Source organism: Morchella sextelata (genome assembly GCF_020137385.1).
Source record: "Morchella sextelata strain SCLS chromosome Unknown scls_6, whole genome shotgun sequence".
NCBI classification, from domain to species: Eukaryota; Fungi; Ascomycota; class Pezizomycetes; order Pezizales; family Morchellaceae; genus Morchella; species Morchella sextelata.
The window spans coordinates 1,412,344-1,428,472 of NW_025408621.1; the positions used below are offsets into that span (position 1 = coordinate 1,412,344).

At 47.1% G+C, this 16,129-nt stretch overlaps 2 protein-coding genes across 2 annotated transcripts; one reads left to right on the top strand and one right to left on the bottom strand.

Annotated features, from left to right (window-relative positions):
- Nucleotides 1-3,702: 3,702 nt before the first annotated feature.
- Nucleotides 3,703-6,704, top strand: H6S33_011496 (uncharacterized protein; the record flags this gene model as incomplete). Its single annotated transcript, XM_044842864.1, has 9 exons — nt 3,703-3,713; nt 3,795-3,867; nt 4,007-4,072; nt 4,192-4,337; nt 4,415-4,540; nt 4,675-5,260; nt 5,395-5,542; nt 5,674-6,068; nt 6,201-6,704. The coding sequence occupies 9 exons, from the start codon at nt 3,703-3,705 to the stop codon at nt 6,702-6,704; spliced, it is 2,055 nt and encodes a 684-aa protein (XP_044696264.1).
- A 3,204-nt stretch (nt 6,705-9,908) lies between these two features.
- Nucleotides 9,909-12,936, bottom strand: H6S33_011497 (uncharacterized protein; the record flags this gene model as incomplete). The annotated part of the gene is made up of 6 exons (XM_044842865.1): nt 9,909-10,054; nt 10,136-11,009; nt 11,151-11,508; nt 11,599-11,855; nt 11,958-12,286; nt 12,426-12,936. 6 exons carry the CDS (start codon nt 12,934-12,936, stop codon nt 9,909-9,911), a joined length of 2,475 nt encoding a protein of 824 aa, XP_044696265.1.
- Nucleotides 12,937-16,129: the final 3,193 nt, after the last annotated feature.

Consider the following 16,129-nt stretch of genomic DNA (forward strand, 5'->3'; position numbering starts at 1 on the left):
TTGAATAAGGCAGTCCAGGGGTAATGATTGAATGCCACAAATGAGGCAGGCAAAGCAAAAGCCCTTTTTATTCTGTTCCGTTGGATTAAAGTTGAGGTATTGTCCTCATGTTCTGTTGACCGGCCTACTTGGCTTACTTATTTGCCTCCATGGTCTTTTTTTTTTCGGTGGCAAAGCTGAGCCCTTGCTCTCTTGAACTTGAGCAGCTTTCATTGGCGTTACGCCCAAGACAAAATACAGCCACAGAAAATATAACTATCCGGCGAAAACTACCCTAAGAAAGTTTTGTTCAGTATTGGCTCATTAGGCATAACAATGAACACTTAGCTATGAGTAAGAGGTATGAGATTCATTTTAATTACTTAAATCTTATCTTTACCCCCAAAATAAACGGATACAAGCATGTCAGGAACTTCATTCATTCAGCTAATGACTTTATAGATTTTCAGTTGAACTTGAGAATACATACGACGATAGTACTAATACCGAAGCCCATCACTGGAGTCCCATGTGGATCTTGAAGTTGACGTCGTCGGATCTCGGTGTGACGGTTTGGGCTACATTGGCAACGTTGACGTTCAATTAAGGTGTGGCGACCAATCATCTTCATGGTTGGTAAGATAAGCATCTGCCTGCCTGCTACTGTTCTTCAATTAGTTATGCAGGGACTATTACCTACATATACATGTACCAAGTAAACTCTACCTACCTCGCAACACTAACTAATAATTACTACTTTAGTGAAATGAAACATTTAGCGCCAGCATGCCATGTGAGGCGTCGAGACGACGAATAAACTTAATATCAACATATCAGATCGGACCCTTCCCCGACATCCAGATCGGAATTTCATCGAAGATGGGACAATTTACCCCGACGGGCTTCTACGCGGCGAGGAGTCGGGGGTGGGTGGGGGAGAAATTTAGAAACGATCGTTTTTTTCTTTCTTTCTTTTACCGGTAATCTTCTGGGCGAACCGAGACCGCTGCTGCAGCTGGTTTGAATTAAGATCTATCTTGTATCTTGTATGACAACCTTGGGGGTAACACCTATCTAGAGTCCATGCACTCGACATATCTCTTCTGCATACATACGCCCGCGGCATGGAAGACTCAACTCGGATCGGCCAGATTACCGACAGGGGCGATTATTACTTTGACAGGCGATTTCTGGGAGTGGGTTCTAAATACGACCAATGATGGGTTGTATTTGTGTACGGCACATGCAAATTGCTCTTCTTATGGTGGTCTACCTGGATTATCTGTGCAACTTTACAGGGTGAATCAGAGCCCCGGCTTACGATGCTATATAACTCGTTAGAAATGCAATCAATTTACGGATACAACATTTTATTTTGTCTAATTCTCTGGTTCTTTTCGAAACGAAAACCACGTGGGATGTGAGGAAGACAGGAGGCACAACAGCAGTTGGTGCTAAATGGTGGTGGTTACTGTTTTATAATCACACCTCTTTTTTCTGTGTCGTTACTCTACGATAAATTGGTACATTCCGATCCATATACCCGACATGAACAAGATTCTGCCACCCCCCTCCCCCCCCACAAACAGCTTCAGGGACCTACGTCAGCCAGGCGCGGTGGAAATGTTTGTTTTCCCAGCGGCGGAATTCACTCAAAACCTGAGGTAAATAGCACAACAAGCAGCAAAAAGTCCGATCCAGCCCCCCAGGATAATCGTTTCAGATGGGGAGACAGGGGGAGGGAGGACAAGAGGAGGGATGTCAGATCGTGCAGCTAACGGAGGGCGGATCTATACGTGAGGCTCTTATCCTGTATTGGGCCGTTAACATTACTATACCTAGAGACCTACATATGCTCTATGATACTATTTCACATACCCTCTCTCTCTCCGGGTGCAATGCAGAAACGAAACGGGCAATTTCGGACGCAGGGTGTTTCGCGAGGATAAGCACGGCGATAAGGCCTAGGGCGGGCGCACCGGAATATGCATCGTGTCGATTTTCCGAATTTATGACCTGATGAGTGAAGGGGAATAATAACGCAAGCCAGCCATTGTGGTGGTGGCAGTAGTGGTGGTGGTGGTGGAGGGAGGAAGGGGAAAGGGGTGAGCACTGAGAAAGCCTTTACACTTTGTACAGGTGGCAATTAAGTGGATGTGGGTGCATCACCGTCCAACGGACACATTGCTGTTGGACACCTCGTGGCCATCATTCTTTTTGGAGAGAAGGCAGCATTTGTTGCTGTTGTTGAAAAAGCAACGCTGCTTGCTGATGCATCGGGATTTGCTTTGAACGACCTAAGCCGAGATGATGAACGATGATGATGATGATGACCTATCTGCTCTACATTATACATTATTATACATGGATGTTTACAAAATGTCGGTAAATTTTGTTTGGCCCCATCCATTGCCGCCAGTAGGTGGGTTCCCAGGCAATGGGGATATGTACCGCAAGGCTACGAAAGGGAAGGGAAAGAAGGGAGGGGGATACGGGTACCTGCACAGCATCTGCAGTCACCAGATAGAGTGGATTTATCTGCCTCTGTCTGATAGGCATATCGAGATGAACGTCGATATCGATAAATCACATTCAACTGGGGAAGGGGTTACATTTGCAGCTGGTCAGGGCACCAAAAAAGAGGTAGGGATTTGCTAACATGTATGTACATAGTAACTCTTTGAGTCACTTGAGTCACTCCGCTCCCGTAAGAAAAGACAGCACAAATCTTACAAATTAGTTTCACGAAAGAGAAGAGCGTCGAAGGGTTCACATGGAATTCGAATTGGTAATCTTCCCCGCCCCGCATTTTCCTGCTGTATGTACATACATAGAGCACATAAATAGGACTTTTTATTTTATTTTGGGAGGGGAATGTATTTACAAACCTGCATGGTGGGTGGATGTACTCTATGTACCTATTTCCATTCTCCGCCGTACACCACCTCCACACACAGTCTCCCTCTCTCTCTCCGGTCCCACAGCTAGCTCTTCACCCTCCCCGAGACCTGCGTTTCGTTTGTCCGTGTCTCAAACCTCCGTCTGTCTGTCTGTCTGCTGCTGCTTGCTGTGGGTATTGTGATCGGGCACCCAGGACGGACCTCACTGGTCGTAATTCCAATAGCCAAGTTAGTAATCCTCGGGAACTGCAGCCTGCTCCAGGGATTAGTTGATTGGGTTTTTGATTTGATCTATGATGGCGGGATCGGGAGAGCTTGTCTAAATCCTCATTGACCAGGTACATCACCACTTTCTAGGTCTAGGCACATATACATACATAGAGTACCTACACTCCATTACTCCACATACGATTATTGCATCTGTACCTGTTCCAAAGGGAACACGGGCGTTTGAAACCGATAAATAAATAGCTTTTAGTGTTAGTGCAGCCGCAAATCTTATCGCCGATAAGCAGCGCAGCATCAAGGGTCCTGAAAGGAAGAAAAAATTCCTTTCCTTAATCCCGGGGTCGGCTTGCAAATCAATTAACCCCGCGTCCGCCGCGAATAGATAGTGTAAGCAATTGCAAGCCCTCAACGTCGCATCATTACCACCCACTACCACCCAAAACCCAACCCACCACGGCTGCACGCAAATTCGAATTGTTACTGCTGCCAGTCCCCAATCAATCACTTGCAAATCAATCTGCCTGCTAGCCGCTGCCGCACACACATCGCCGTGCCCGCTTCCTCCACCCCCCCCCCCCCCCCCCCTCACAAGTAAATGGGTCTACTGTATGTGTCTTATTTACCCCGCCGCCGCCCTGGGGAAAGAAGGAGCTCTGCTGATTAAGCCACCCCTCCCTCCCCAATTAGAGCTCTTGGAACCCCGCTGGAATGGGAGGATGCAAAGCACCACGCCGATGAGGTCCGGAAGCTCGGGATACAGGTATGCGAGATGTCACAGCCGGCCCTACGCACTTATGCAGGGGGTGGTTTCTTTATTTATTTTTAGTTGGATCTTTTTTTTTTTTTTTTTTTTTTGTGGATGAGGGTTTGCTGACGGATCATTGTTGGTTCTGGTGTAGCAATTGCTGGAGATTTGGAAAAATTATAGAGGGAACGAGAGGGATGTGTTGCTGTGGGGAGATGAGGTACGTCGATTCTTACGGGAAGAGGAGTGGGCTATATGAGAGCTTCTTATATGTCCCACTACTACCTCTACTACTACGTACTTGCGGTTTGCTAACAACAATGAACTGTACTGCTTTAGCTTGAGTATCTTGTTGTCTCCTATGACGAGGAGAAAAAGCATGCTCTTCTTTCGCTTCGGCAAGCCGAAATTCTCGAGGAGCTTGCCAATGACGAGAAATTGAGAAAGGCAGGGGGCGGTGTTCCAGAGATCAGTAAACCAGAAGAGTCAGTACCTGCTAGTTGCAGTTACAGTCTCATTATAATTAGGGAGAGAAAATGTCTAATAAGCTTTTTCTATGCAGCGTCTGTGGGCCCATGCCAACTTTCCACCCCGAATACGGGCGTTTCCAGATCGAATCGACCCCTGGTGCGCCATTCAACCTGACCTGGAAAGATTTGCTGTCTGTGGAGAAAGACATGAAGCGCAGGTGCGTCGTCTTTGCCTTTCGTTAGTTGGCTCCGTTTTTGGCCACTAGCTAGAGAACACTCACACTCTACTGCTATGCTATTGAGCATGGGGGGCCAAAACCGGTTTTTTTATATTTACTTTTTGCCTTTGCAGGAGAGTCATTGCAAAGCAGCACATGGCCAAAAACGAGGCGGTCATCACGCTGCCAAACTTCCCGCTGCTAGGCGCAAAGGACGTGTTTACTCATCCGCCGGTAGTCGCAGATGGGTCAAGGTCACGGAGTCAGTTCCTCTCCGACGTTGTGATCAACCCGCACATCCGCTTCCCCACGCTGTCGGCCAACATGCGGTCACGGCGCGGCAAGAAGGTGGCCATCAATATGCCCGTCTTCTACGACGAAAAGACGCCCCGACCGTTCCGTGACCCCACAATAGACTACGATCGACACCTATTTCCCGAGGACGACGACGTGCGGAATGGTGCGGCACAGGAGGGTCACATCTATATGGACGCTATGGGTTTTGGGATGGGCTGCTGCTGCCTGCAGATCACGCTGCAGGCGAAGAATATCGTCGAGGCGAGAATGCTGTATGATCAGTTATGCCCATTGGGTCCGATAATGTTGGCCCTGACGGCGGCTACCCCGATTTTTAAGGGCTTTTTGGCAGATGTGGATGTGAGGTGGAATGTCATCTCCCAAGCTGCGGACGATCGTACCGATGAAGAAAAGGGATTGAAGGTCAACCGCCTCCCCCCTTTTTCCCTTCCTTCTAATCATTACCACACAATACCCCCCCCCCCCCCTTGAAATGATTCAATTGTTGGCAGAATGTATCTCGTGGTGGATGTAAGATGCTGATACGGAAATTGCAGCCGCTCAAGAATAACCGTTTCGTGATACCAAAATCAAGATACGATTCGGTATCGGCGTACATCTCGCAGGATCCCCGTTTTAGGCCAGAGTACAATGATACGGATCTTGTAATCGACAAGGACATTAAAAAGACACTTATGGATGATGGTCTGATTGGCCCCCCCCACCCTTCCATCTTTAATTTTTATCGATTTTATCATAATTATATAATTATCATAATTATCATATTATCGGGATGACGCGTGACTGACTTTTTACTTTTTTTCTTCAAACTACAGGTATGGACGAGAACCTGGCAGCTCATTTTTCCCACTTGTTCATCCGGGACCCGTTGGTTATCTTCCAGGAGACCTTAGATGAGTCTCCAGAGGGTAAGGCGGACCATTTTGAGGTGAGAACAACCCGGGAGAGCATGATAGTGTCAAACCGTGAGAAGCAATTGCTGACCATGCCTCCTTACGTGGGAGGGTTTAAGAACCTCCAATCGACGAATTGGCAACATATGCGGTTTAAGCCTCCTCCACCGGGTGGAAATATTGGCTGGAGGGTAGAGTTCCGTAGTATGGAGATCCAATTGACTGACAATGAGAATGCTGCATTCGCTATATTCATCGTACTCCTCACGAGGGCGATCTTGTCTTACGGATTGAACTTCTATATTCCGATATCCAAGGTTAGTCTTAGTAGTAGCTTTCTTTTCTGCCACACGTAGCTAGGGCCAGCACACATGTGCTTGGTTACTATGTTGGTCAGATTTAGTATTTTCTCATCTTGTGTCCCCAGCTGACCCTGGGTCCACCACCAGGTCGATGAGAACATGGCAACGGCACACCGCCGCGGTGCAGTCCTGACCGAAAAGTTCTGGTTCCGCAAGAACCTTTTCCCACCGCGCAAGCCCACCAACGGGGGCACCCCAGCACCTTCACGCCCCGCCTCCCCCGGTCCTGTCGAGAGGGAGTACTGCCTCATGACAATCGACGAGATCATGAACGGCAGCAAGACCAATGAGTTTGTGGGGCTGATCCCCTTGATCGAGAACTACCTCGACACGGTCAACGTCGACGTTGTGACCCGCTGCGAGCTGGCTGGATATTTGAGCTTGGTCTCGAAGCGCGCAAGCGGGGAGCTGCAGACGGGTGCCGCGTGGATCAGGGAGTTTGTTCGCGCCCATCCCGACTATAGGGGTGATAGCGTCGTGAGCCAAAGCATCAACTATGACTTGATCAAGGCGGTGGATAGGTTAGGGAACGGTGACGGCGTGCTGGATGAGCAGTTGTGCGGGAGGCTGCTGGGGAGGTCACGGGCGTGAGAGTAATTGGTGTGCGGTGAGGGAGAGAAGTGCGTCCCGGCACTTGATAAAATTTGTTATTTGGGGGTTGATATACCCGCCTGCGTTAAATTTATTCCTTTTTATTCTTGTTTTTATATCTCGTTTCTTGTGGTGACCTGCTCTGACCCGACCTGACTTGACCTGACCTGAGAACTATTACCTATTGATGTCTTGATACTAGCCTGGGAACCCGTTGTATGTCTCTGTCTCCATCTCTCGTTCTGGCCTGCTGGGTTATTTCCGGAATTGTGGTAGCAGCGGTCACTTCCATTGCTAAGTAGCGGCAGTCGCTGTGTGCGGGCGGCGGTTGTTGTGGTTGTTGTGGTTGAGGTTGTGGTTGGGGGTTGTCGTCTGTACTCTACTGTGCTGCTGAGTAGGTACTTTGCATACAGCGACCTGCATATCAAGCAACATCCCACACAACAGTACATGCAATAATAGTAATGCTTTCCCGCAATCACAGGTCCGTCCCAACGAAGGCAGTACAGTAGAGTAGAGTACAGCACAGTACATCCAATACCTAACTACACCGCAGTACTCTACATACATACATCCAGTACAACCAGCCCGCCCACAATTAAACATCCCCCCAATTGCAGTCCTCACCTCACCTCCTTCCCTCCCACAACCCATTCGTCCACCTTCATCGCGATCCCCATGTCATGCCATGCACACCACCCACGTTTTTGTCTTCACCAGTATAGTACCCGGAGTAGCATATAGATAAGGTATGGATATACAGCGATGGGGAAAATTATTGTAGAAGTATGGTAAGAGTCCTATTGGCCAGGGCAGCCACCTAAACCCTGTTTTTAGACCCCTGTTTCTACAATAATTTTCCCCATCGCTGTACATAGAAGTAGAGTACATATACGTACACACACCAAGGGAAGGGAACTCCCGCACCACATCACATCTATCTCACGCTACACCCAAGATTCCCTCCTCGATAGCAAATCTTCGGGACCACCCTCCCCACTACCCGCCGCCGGTGGCTCTGGAAACGTGGGGACGCAGTGTGAAAAGTGCAGGGTGCATTGCTCTTTTTTATTTTTTTTATGATGCTATGGAGGGGGGAGGGGAAAGTGCCGGGTACTGGATGTGTGTGTGCTGAGAGGCTACCTGCTTGATGGTAGGTGTAGAGGTAGTAGAGTAGGTTGTGTACATACATGTACATTATGTACTCTACTCTGGAATAGAGTAGTAAGATGTAGGTACATGTACTTATTACCTAGGTTGCTGACCCGCAGAGGGTCACTTAGCTTTTTCCTTTTTTTGGTTTTGTGGTATGGAGGTTATGTAGGTGAGGTGTGGTCACTTGAGTCGAAATACTCTCTTCTATCGAGATACTCACTTTCCTCACTTTCCTCACATTATCTTCAGCACTACCCGGGTTATCAATTAATTCCTCCCCTTAGTTAGATAGCTCGCTACCTACCAAGCTAAGAGGAGCTCAAAAAACAAAAACGAAAAAAAGAAAAAAAGAAAAAAAGCGAAAAACACCCCTTGTGATCACGTATATGTATGTGTGAGCGTGTGAGCGTGTGAGCGTTCTTGCTTGCGTGCGTCTTTTGACATGTTGACGTTGACGTGTGGAATGGCCTATGAAACCGATTCGAACGCCCCGAAAAAAATAAACTAAACCTTGAATGAAATACATACGTGATGGTACAGCTTTTCATTTTTCACTTTTTTTTTTTTTTTTTTTTCCAATGGGAACTAGTGATTGGATTGGATTACATTGGGCCAATTGGTTTGATTTAGTTTTGGGGGAATGATGTGTAACCTCCCATCGGAGAATTCTTTTTGGGGGGAAGGGGAGGGAGGTGTCAGTGATAGTTAGGGCTGGTCCAAAACAAAACGTTGAACGAACGAACGGAAAGAAGAAAAAAACGAGAGAGAAAAAAGAAACTTAAAACCGGAGACCACGAGAAAAGAAAGTCGAGGAGTGTGGTTGTGATGAATGATCGGGTGGCCGTGGTTGTCGTGGTTGTCGTGGTTTGTGGTTGTGGTTGCGGTGCACCGTCGTCATCATGGGGACTCAGCCAGAACTAGGTGAGTGAGATTTTATGAGTACTGTGCCGTGAATAAACGGACTGACACCCCTCCTTCTGTCTCTATTGCTCTGTCTTTCTCTATCTCTCTTAGACCTCCCTCACATCGCACCGGCAATATAGGAGTGTCGTACCTCACTCAGACCTCACTATCAATCAATTAACTCCCAATTGACTTTCCCACAGCTGCACAGGGTCAAGTAATATAACTTCATGATAACCAACTCTGACTACATACTCATACAATTCCAACAGAACCAACACAAGACGATAGACACAGAGACAGAAACAAAACAGAAACAGAAACAGAAACAGAAACAAATCGATATCATCATGAGATACATGCGCCCTCCCACCCACCGCCTCTATTTGCTACATAGGCGCTAGAGGTTCATTCGATATATGTATATGGTACGACAACAAAAGCTAAACCTGTACCCCTAGAAGCACCCTCCACCATCCGATATATGCCTACTGGCGGGCTGGCTGACCTCATCTCTTGACATTGAGCCTGCAAGCAAGCAGGAGACGGAAAGACGGAGGGGGGAATGAGCTGAACGGCGAGTAGGATAGAGTCAAACTAACGAGGAGGGAAGGGAGGTATAGGATGATGGATATAGCTTGATAGGAAGCGCTCATCCATCCAGGCGGCCCTCAGGCTTGAAAGACAAACTGAAACAACTTGAACAGCAAACCCAATAACAGAGCAAACGTACGCAGCAAGATAACCACAGAGATAGGTAGGTATACGAGGCAAGAGTAAAATAAAATTGATATATGGATGAGGAAGAGAAAAAAAGTAATTATATTACTTAGAACAGAAGCTGGAAGCCAAAATATAAAAGAAACGCACGAGACAAAACAGCTAGCCAGGCCCATGCACGCATAATAAAGCAAGGCGTTTAAAATAAAGGGGTTTAAAAAACTACCGACAAAAAATATGATCACGATATGCCAGGTTTTACATGAAATAAAACCGCAACCAACCAGCCTCAACATACATACCGTTTTTTTTAAATCCTCTTTCCAAAAAAGCAAAACAATAAGCAAAACAATAAAAAATAAAAGAAACCAAGACCAAGACAAAAAAAGAAATAAGGAAACGAAGAAAAAAACACCATACATCACATCACATGGGCCATTCCCCTCCTCCACCCGTCGACATCAACGGCCCCAGAAAGTCACCAAGGTCCTCGCTTTCCGGATACCCACAGCCATCATCACTCTGAAACCCCTCCTCACTCAGCGTCGAGAAGCTCGATGTGCTGGGCGGGGCTGGAGCGACATTGCTGTTATGTGAGTACTCTCTTGTTGCTGAGCCGTTCAGACTCCAATGCTGATCAACCGGACGGGTACCTGTGTGGTCCATATTGCCAGCCGGGATCATATCGCCGCCGCCATCACCATATATGTGAGCCGCATGGGTAGCATCCATTGTCGCCAGTAGCCGCTCCCAATCATTGGTTGACATTGAGACCCGGCCCGATGATGAGGTCTGCGGTAGCGAGCTGGTGCTGCCATTTGCCGCATCTACGTTGCTCCACATGTTTTCCATATTATATGACATGTCAAACGGGCTTGCCGACGGTGCAGCCGAGTACCGGTTTCGGGGTAACAGATCGGTAAGGGATGCCGACGTTAACCGGTGCCCATATGGCATGTTGCTGGACACGTCCTGTGCACTTGTGCTCGCTCGGCGCATCGCGCCTGGAGTCTTATGTTTTCGGCCATCCATTCCAGGAAGGATGGATGAGAATCTTCGGCGTACTGAGAGATGCTCTGTCGGGCTGGATTGTGGTGAGACAGAGGATTCTCTGGGTTTATCGTGGCGGAACGATAAAGGTGAAACCGATGGTCTTCGTGGGGTATGAGTTTCAAGTTTCACAATTGATGCGGCAATCGGCTTGAGCTCTGTGTATAAGGTTGGGGAGCAGTTTTCCAACTCTTTTAGCATGCCGATAATCAATTTTTGATTCTCCTTTGCGAGTGGACTGTCTTGCGGACATTCTGCAGAACTGTAAAGAAGGATAAATCCAGCCAGCACAAGTATTTTAGCCTTGTTGACGCAGAAAGAAAACCCAAGTTTCCGCTCGGTGAGAAGTTGCACAATCTGGACGATGCATTTACTCGACTCTCGGATGGCATGCAAAGACGCATTTGATTTCTGCTGGAGAGTAGAGCCGACAACAGGTTTGTGAATCAACACGCGGATGTAATGATATGACAAAACCTAAAAAATAAAAATGAAAATAAAAATAAAAAAATTCCAGTCAGTCAATCATTTCTTATACTTATAAGTTGCCTAATAATCCAGGCCGGATCGGGCAATTCATCTGATAATCATTCTTCAAAAAGTTAATTGACGACATACCAATAATGGACTGCGACTATGCACGACATTTGTCGCCGGTGTTCCATTCACAAATTCCAACCTCAAATGCGGAGCCAGTCCCGATTTCCATGCATCAAGTTCATCTTCCAACTCTTTGAGTTTGGTATAAGTCAACTCCTTCAACCCGCCAGTCGGATAAACGGCATCCAGTACCCTCGCTAGTATACGACTACTCCTGAACAACGCAAGCGCACTAGATATTTTCGTCGAATCCCCCGGCAGAGTAGGCAGAAACCCTTTCTCAGAGACATACTCGTCATCGATATCTGATGGATACTCGGTATCTACATCGCCTTCGTTCAAAAGCTTAGGTAGGCCGAGCATAGCCGCGGAAAAACTGAAAAGGGAAATGAGATTCAATGATTTAAGTCACGAGAAAAAATAATGCAGGGTTAGGCTACGTTACCTGTCTAGACAGTAGACACACCAAAACATTCTTTTTCGCATTTCGCCGCCCAAAGCGCCAAGGGAGAACTTCTTTTGAGACTGGTTAAGCCCTAATCGGAGAACGATGCCTACAGCGAGTGATTTATATTGTAATAGGCGTGCATAGTCTCCTTTCGAAATGCAATAAAGTTGGGCTAAAACAAGACATTGCAGGGTCTCTGTTGTGCTGTCTAGAAGGATAGCGTCAAGGGCTTGCTGCCATTGGGCATTGACTTGATCTTCAACACCATTCCTTGGCTATTATTATGGTCAGTATTGATGAACGAAAATATATAAAAACAGAAAGATAGGCGAGAAATAGTTGAAGATACTGGGGCTTGGCAAAGACACCCTACATACCTCACTTTGCTGCAAGGCAATAGCGAAAACTAAAAAGAGTTGGGCAATGGCATGGTTCGGCAATGAGGTGGCTGTTGACCCGTCTCCGGAAACCAGAATCTCATACGAGGCCAAGAAAGTCGGGCGATGTAGGACGGGAAAGAGGGGATGATACTCTTGGAAATAAGAGACGAGAAGATGGTCCGACAGAAGCCGTGGGGGCGCTTTGATGCTATTCGGTTGTCGGTTCAGAGGTGCGTCTGCTGATGGTTTCACGAGAGTTTGACCCCGGAAAAATGTATCACTCCGAAAATCGGCACAGCTGTCCTGTAATTTCCGTTTGAACAGATCTTTTGCGGGGAAATGGATGTTAGAGTTTTTGATGACATATTCAAAAATGTGGGGTAGACATATCAAAAAATTCCCCAGGAAACGGAGGCCAAAAAAAACGAACAAGTAAAAAAGACTGGATGAAATGAATAGACGTACCAATAAAAGATCTTCCGCTGGAAGAGCCCACGTAGAACCCACCTGTAGCGTCTTCATCGCCCGCCACTAAAGTAGGATTCTCGTGGGCCACAAAAGAATCCTCCACAATTACATCCGCCGACTCGCTCCTCGCACTAGCCGGCGAACCTCTATTACGATGTGATACTCCTGATGCCGCACTTGCAGGTGGTGAATATGGTGAGAATGAATGTATCCGTGAGAGCATATCCAGTTGCTCATCCTTCGAGTCCAACAAGTCCTTCAACTCCCTCGTCTCCTGTTCCAAACTCCGCACTCGCTCCTCCAGTGACTCGGTATATCCCCTCGGGAATGCGCGTCTCGATAGTTTGTCTGATGTCTTGCACTCAAACCCGACATTCGCACATTGGGAGCAACAGGGTCGGATCCCATCGCAACGTATCTTCTTTGAACGGCAGCGGTCACAGGCTTGTGCAATACGTGTTTGACTGCTACCGCATTTGATGAGCTTCATTGGAAGTATCCCAGGCATCTTTGCGGATTTCTTGTGTTGATGTCGATAAGGAAAATTGGGTGTGTGTGGGGATGGGTGAAGGATTTTTCAATGGAAAGGGATGCGGTTAAATGATCGACCGTTGTGTGGTGTTAATGGGATAGTAAAGTCAAAGTAAATCCTTTCCCTCGGGACTGTTTATTTCTCCGGCGCCTCTAATATCGTGGTCGTTCCTGCTGCTGCTGGTGTTGTACCTGGAAGTTTCCTCCTCCTCTTCTTGATCTTGTTGGCGGTGTTGTCGTCTCTTTCTCAAATGAAGTCAGGTGCATCAAGAAAGATAGATGGATGTGTAGGTAAAGCCTGGAAATGCGGAGAAGACGAGGATGATACCTGGCAACCTGGGGCAGTGTGGGGAGAAACGAGCGAACCAACTAACAAGGCTCTAGTATAGTGGACTTTTACTGTGATCAGGCGAAGCTCTCAAGGGGCAAAATTCCTGTGGACCAATAGCTGTTAGCGGGAGAACTTGGTGTCTTGGTGGTGGCAGTGGCCAGTCACTGTGAGTGAAAATCGAGAACACTCTACCTGTTTGTATCATGTGTGGTACTTGCTATTACCGGTGTGCGTAGTGATCGAGGGTCGAATAGCGGCGGGACCTTTCTTGGGAGGTGAGAATAGGTAAGTCTGTGGATAGAAGGGCAAGAGCGATTGCTCCTGTCAATGGGGTGTCGTCAGCAAGAATAGCCAGGAATGGCCAGGATTCAAACCAGGGTGATCCCAGGATATACATGACTATTCCCTGTAGAACGATAGTGCGCCAATCCTCAACTAGCAAAACCGACCGTTTAGAAAGGCGGGGAAGCTTGATAACTCCTTCTTCTGTAGCACTGGTGTTCAAATGAGAAAGAGTTGAGTTTAAAGTAATGTTATACAAAGTATACCTACATGCCAGTATGTAAGGTCCCTCCATTTCCTTACTGACATGTCCATCTGTAGGTACGTAGAATACAGTACAGTACAGTACTGGCAGGGAGGTTACTTTGCCTCGACACTTTTGAAAAAGGAGTCCAGCGGCCCAGGGTCCCAGGTGGCGTTTATCTCCGTAGTGTGCAAGTAACTTAGTTACATGTACCTACTAACCAAACCCTACAGTGTTGTACACAGAAAGACGGCATACGGTATCTCAATACCTGCGGGTACCTTGTTTCGATGGGGCCTATTCCAAACACTTCGTTCCGCGGCGACTTATGTGAATGCTCACCCTTCTCATCTTCCCCTGCCCATGATACTCGGGCCTTTACGGCCTGCAAATCCATCTAAAGAGGTGTACCACATCCCTTCGGTTATCAATATCTCCGGAAGATGAAGGAAGAATAGAAGAACTGAATCAAAAATTAATTATCGAAAAATATGATATGGGAGAGAGGAAGTCGGGAGTGATAAAAAAAATCACATCTTGCAGGGACCATCCTTCCACAGCGCAGTGCACTCTGCATTGCATGAGCATGAGGTTAATGACGCGTGGTAAATAGGACAGCCTGGACAGGACAGGAAAGGGAAAAGGAAAAAATGGTGGGAAATGATCATTCGATGTGCAACAGCCAGCTTTCAACCTCCTCAATTGCTTGGCCACTCTTGGAGTCTTTCATCCAAGAGATTCGGGGAAGGATTTTCGGGAAGGAAATCGGCTTTTCCGATCCCGATATGTCTCAGAAGGAATCAATAAAAAAGCCATTGATGAGAGACTGCTGTTCTGGGATATGTATTGAGTATAGGACCCCGAGACTGAATTAGAGGTTAGTTAGAGGAGGTAGGTACATAATTAATGCCCATGACGGATGGATGTGCCAGCTGAGACCAGAGGCTCCCCCACCAGAATGTGGCACACGTGGTTGGTGTGGATTTACGGCACAAAACTATCAATCGCCGAACAGCGAGAGTTAAGTCCCCTCGAGCTCATCGGCTGTTTTCGGTCATAAAGACATAAAGACACCAGAACACTCCGAGATTTGTCGGTGCCGGTAATGCGATCTGCAGAACCCATTTTCTAGAAAATATACCTCAAATCAAGACCAGTCAAGACAGCAAAGATAACAGCAGCAGAAACACCACTAATCTTCATTCAAACGGGGCATTTAGGCAGTACGAGCATCCGAATCGCACAGTCAGAAGTCATGAGTGATTGTGAGTGGTTGTTTGGCGAGTACGGATTACGGGGATGTTACACTACATGCACTAACCTGTTTCCTACAGTTCATCCAGGTTGTCCAGGTTGTCCAGAACGTTCTCCCCCTACTTCTATCTACAAACCACAGATCTTTACCATCCCAAACAACAGATACCCCGTCATAGCGAGCAGGTACCTGCCTAGATTCCATCAGCAGGAAAACCCCAATACAAAAATATCCGCATAAGCTAGTTCGAACGAAGGGGTTTCAGGTATCGCTGGTTGAGCCTCATTACCTTTCCTCATTGGTTCATTGGTTAGTGCTCACCCGTTCTCCAGGGAAGTTCCCATGATCCACAACATAAATGAACCACAGACTCCGCCCAGCCCATGAATCGCAACCGACCACCTGCAGGAAGAAGCTGATACCATAGTTAAGGGGAGCACGCGAGAAAAACGTGGAAGTAGATCGATACGCGGCTCTCGAGTGATCACTGGTGAATCTACCGGGCCTCATGCTGCCATGTCAATTCCAAATCACTGAATCGGGCTTTTACCCCCCGATTCTTGTCAATGAATTCTTATGATTGAAAGTTGTGCCAAAGGAATAAAGAAACAACCACTTTACTAAATTGATTTAAAGGGGCAGCATATATATCCAGGAACGGTGGAGGCGGGCCGCGGGCATGATAGGCAAGCATGTCACGGACTACACTGATGTATATTGAGACTACTACCGCAATACTCGTTTTTTCATAACGAGTAATACCATAGACAACGTTCTTGAATACATCCACTTTGAGAAAGTACTTCCACAGAATCTATCGGAGACACCCACTCCGCGGCAAAAAAACGTATGCAGTCACACGGAAAAAATAATATCTGCGCTTGAGCTAGATTTAAGCGGCATATACCGCATCTTCAACTCAATTAGAGTTCCTCGAGCAGCGGTTTTGACGAGAAAGGTCTCAGATATATCGGTGTTTGGTTCGAGGTCAAACATACTAGCACTCTAATAGCCAACGCAAAAAAAATACGTCGGTAAAATCCCTTTTGCTATATTGG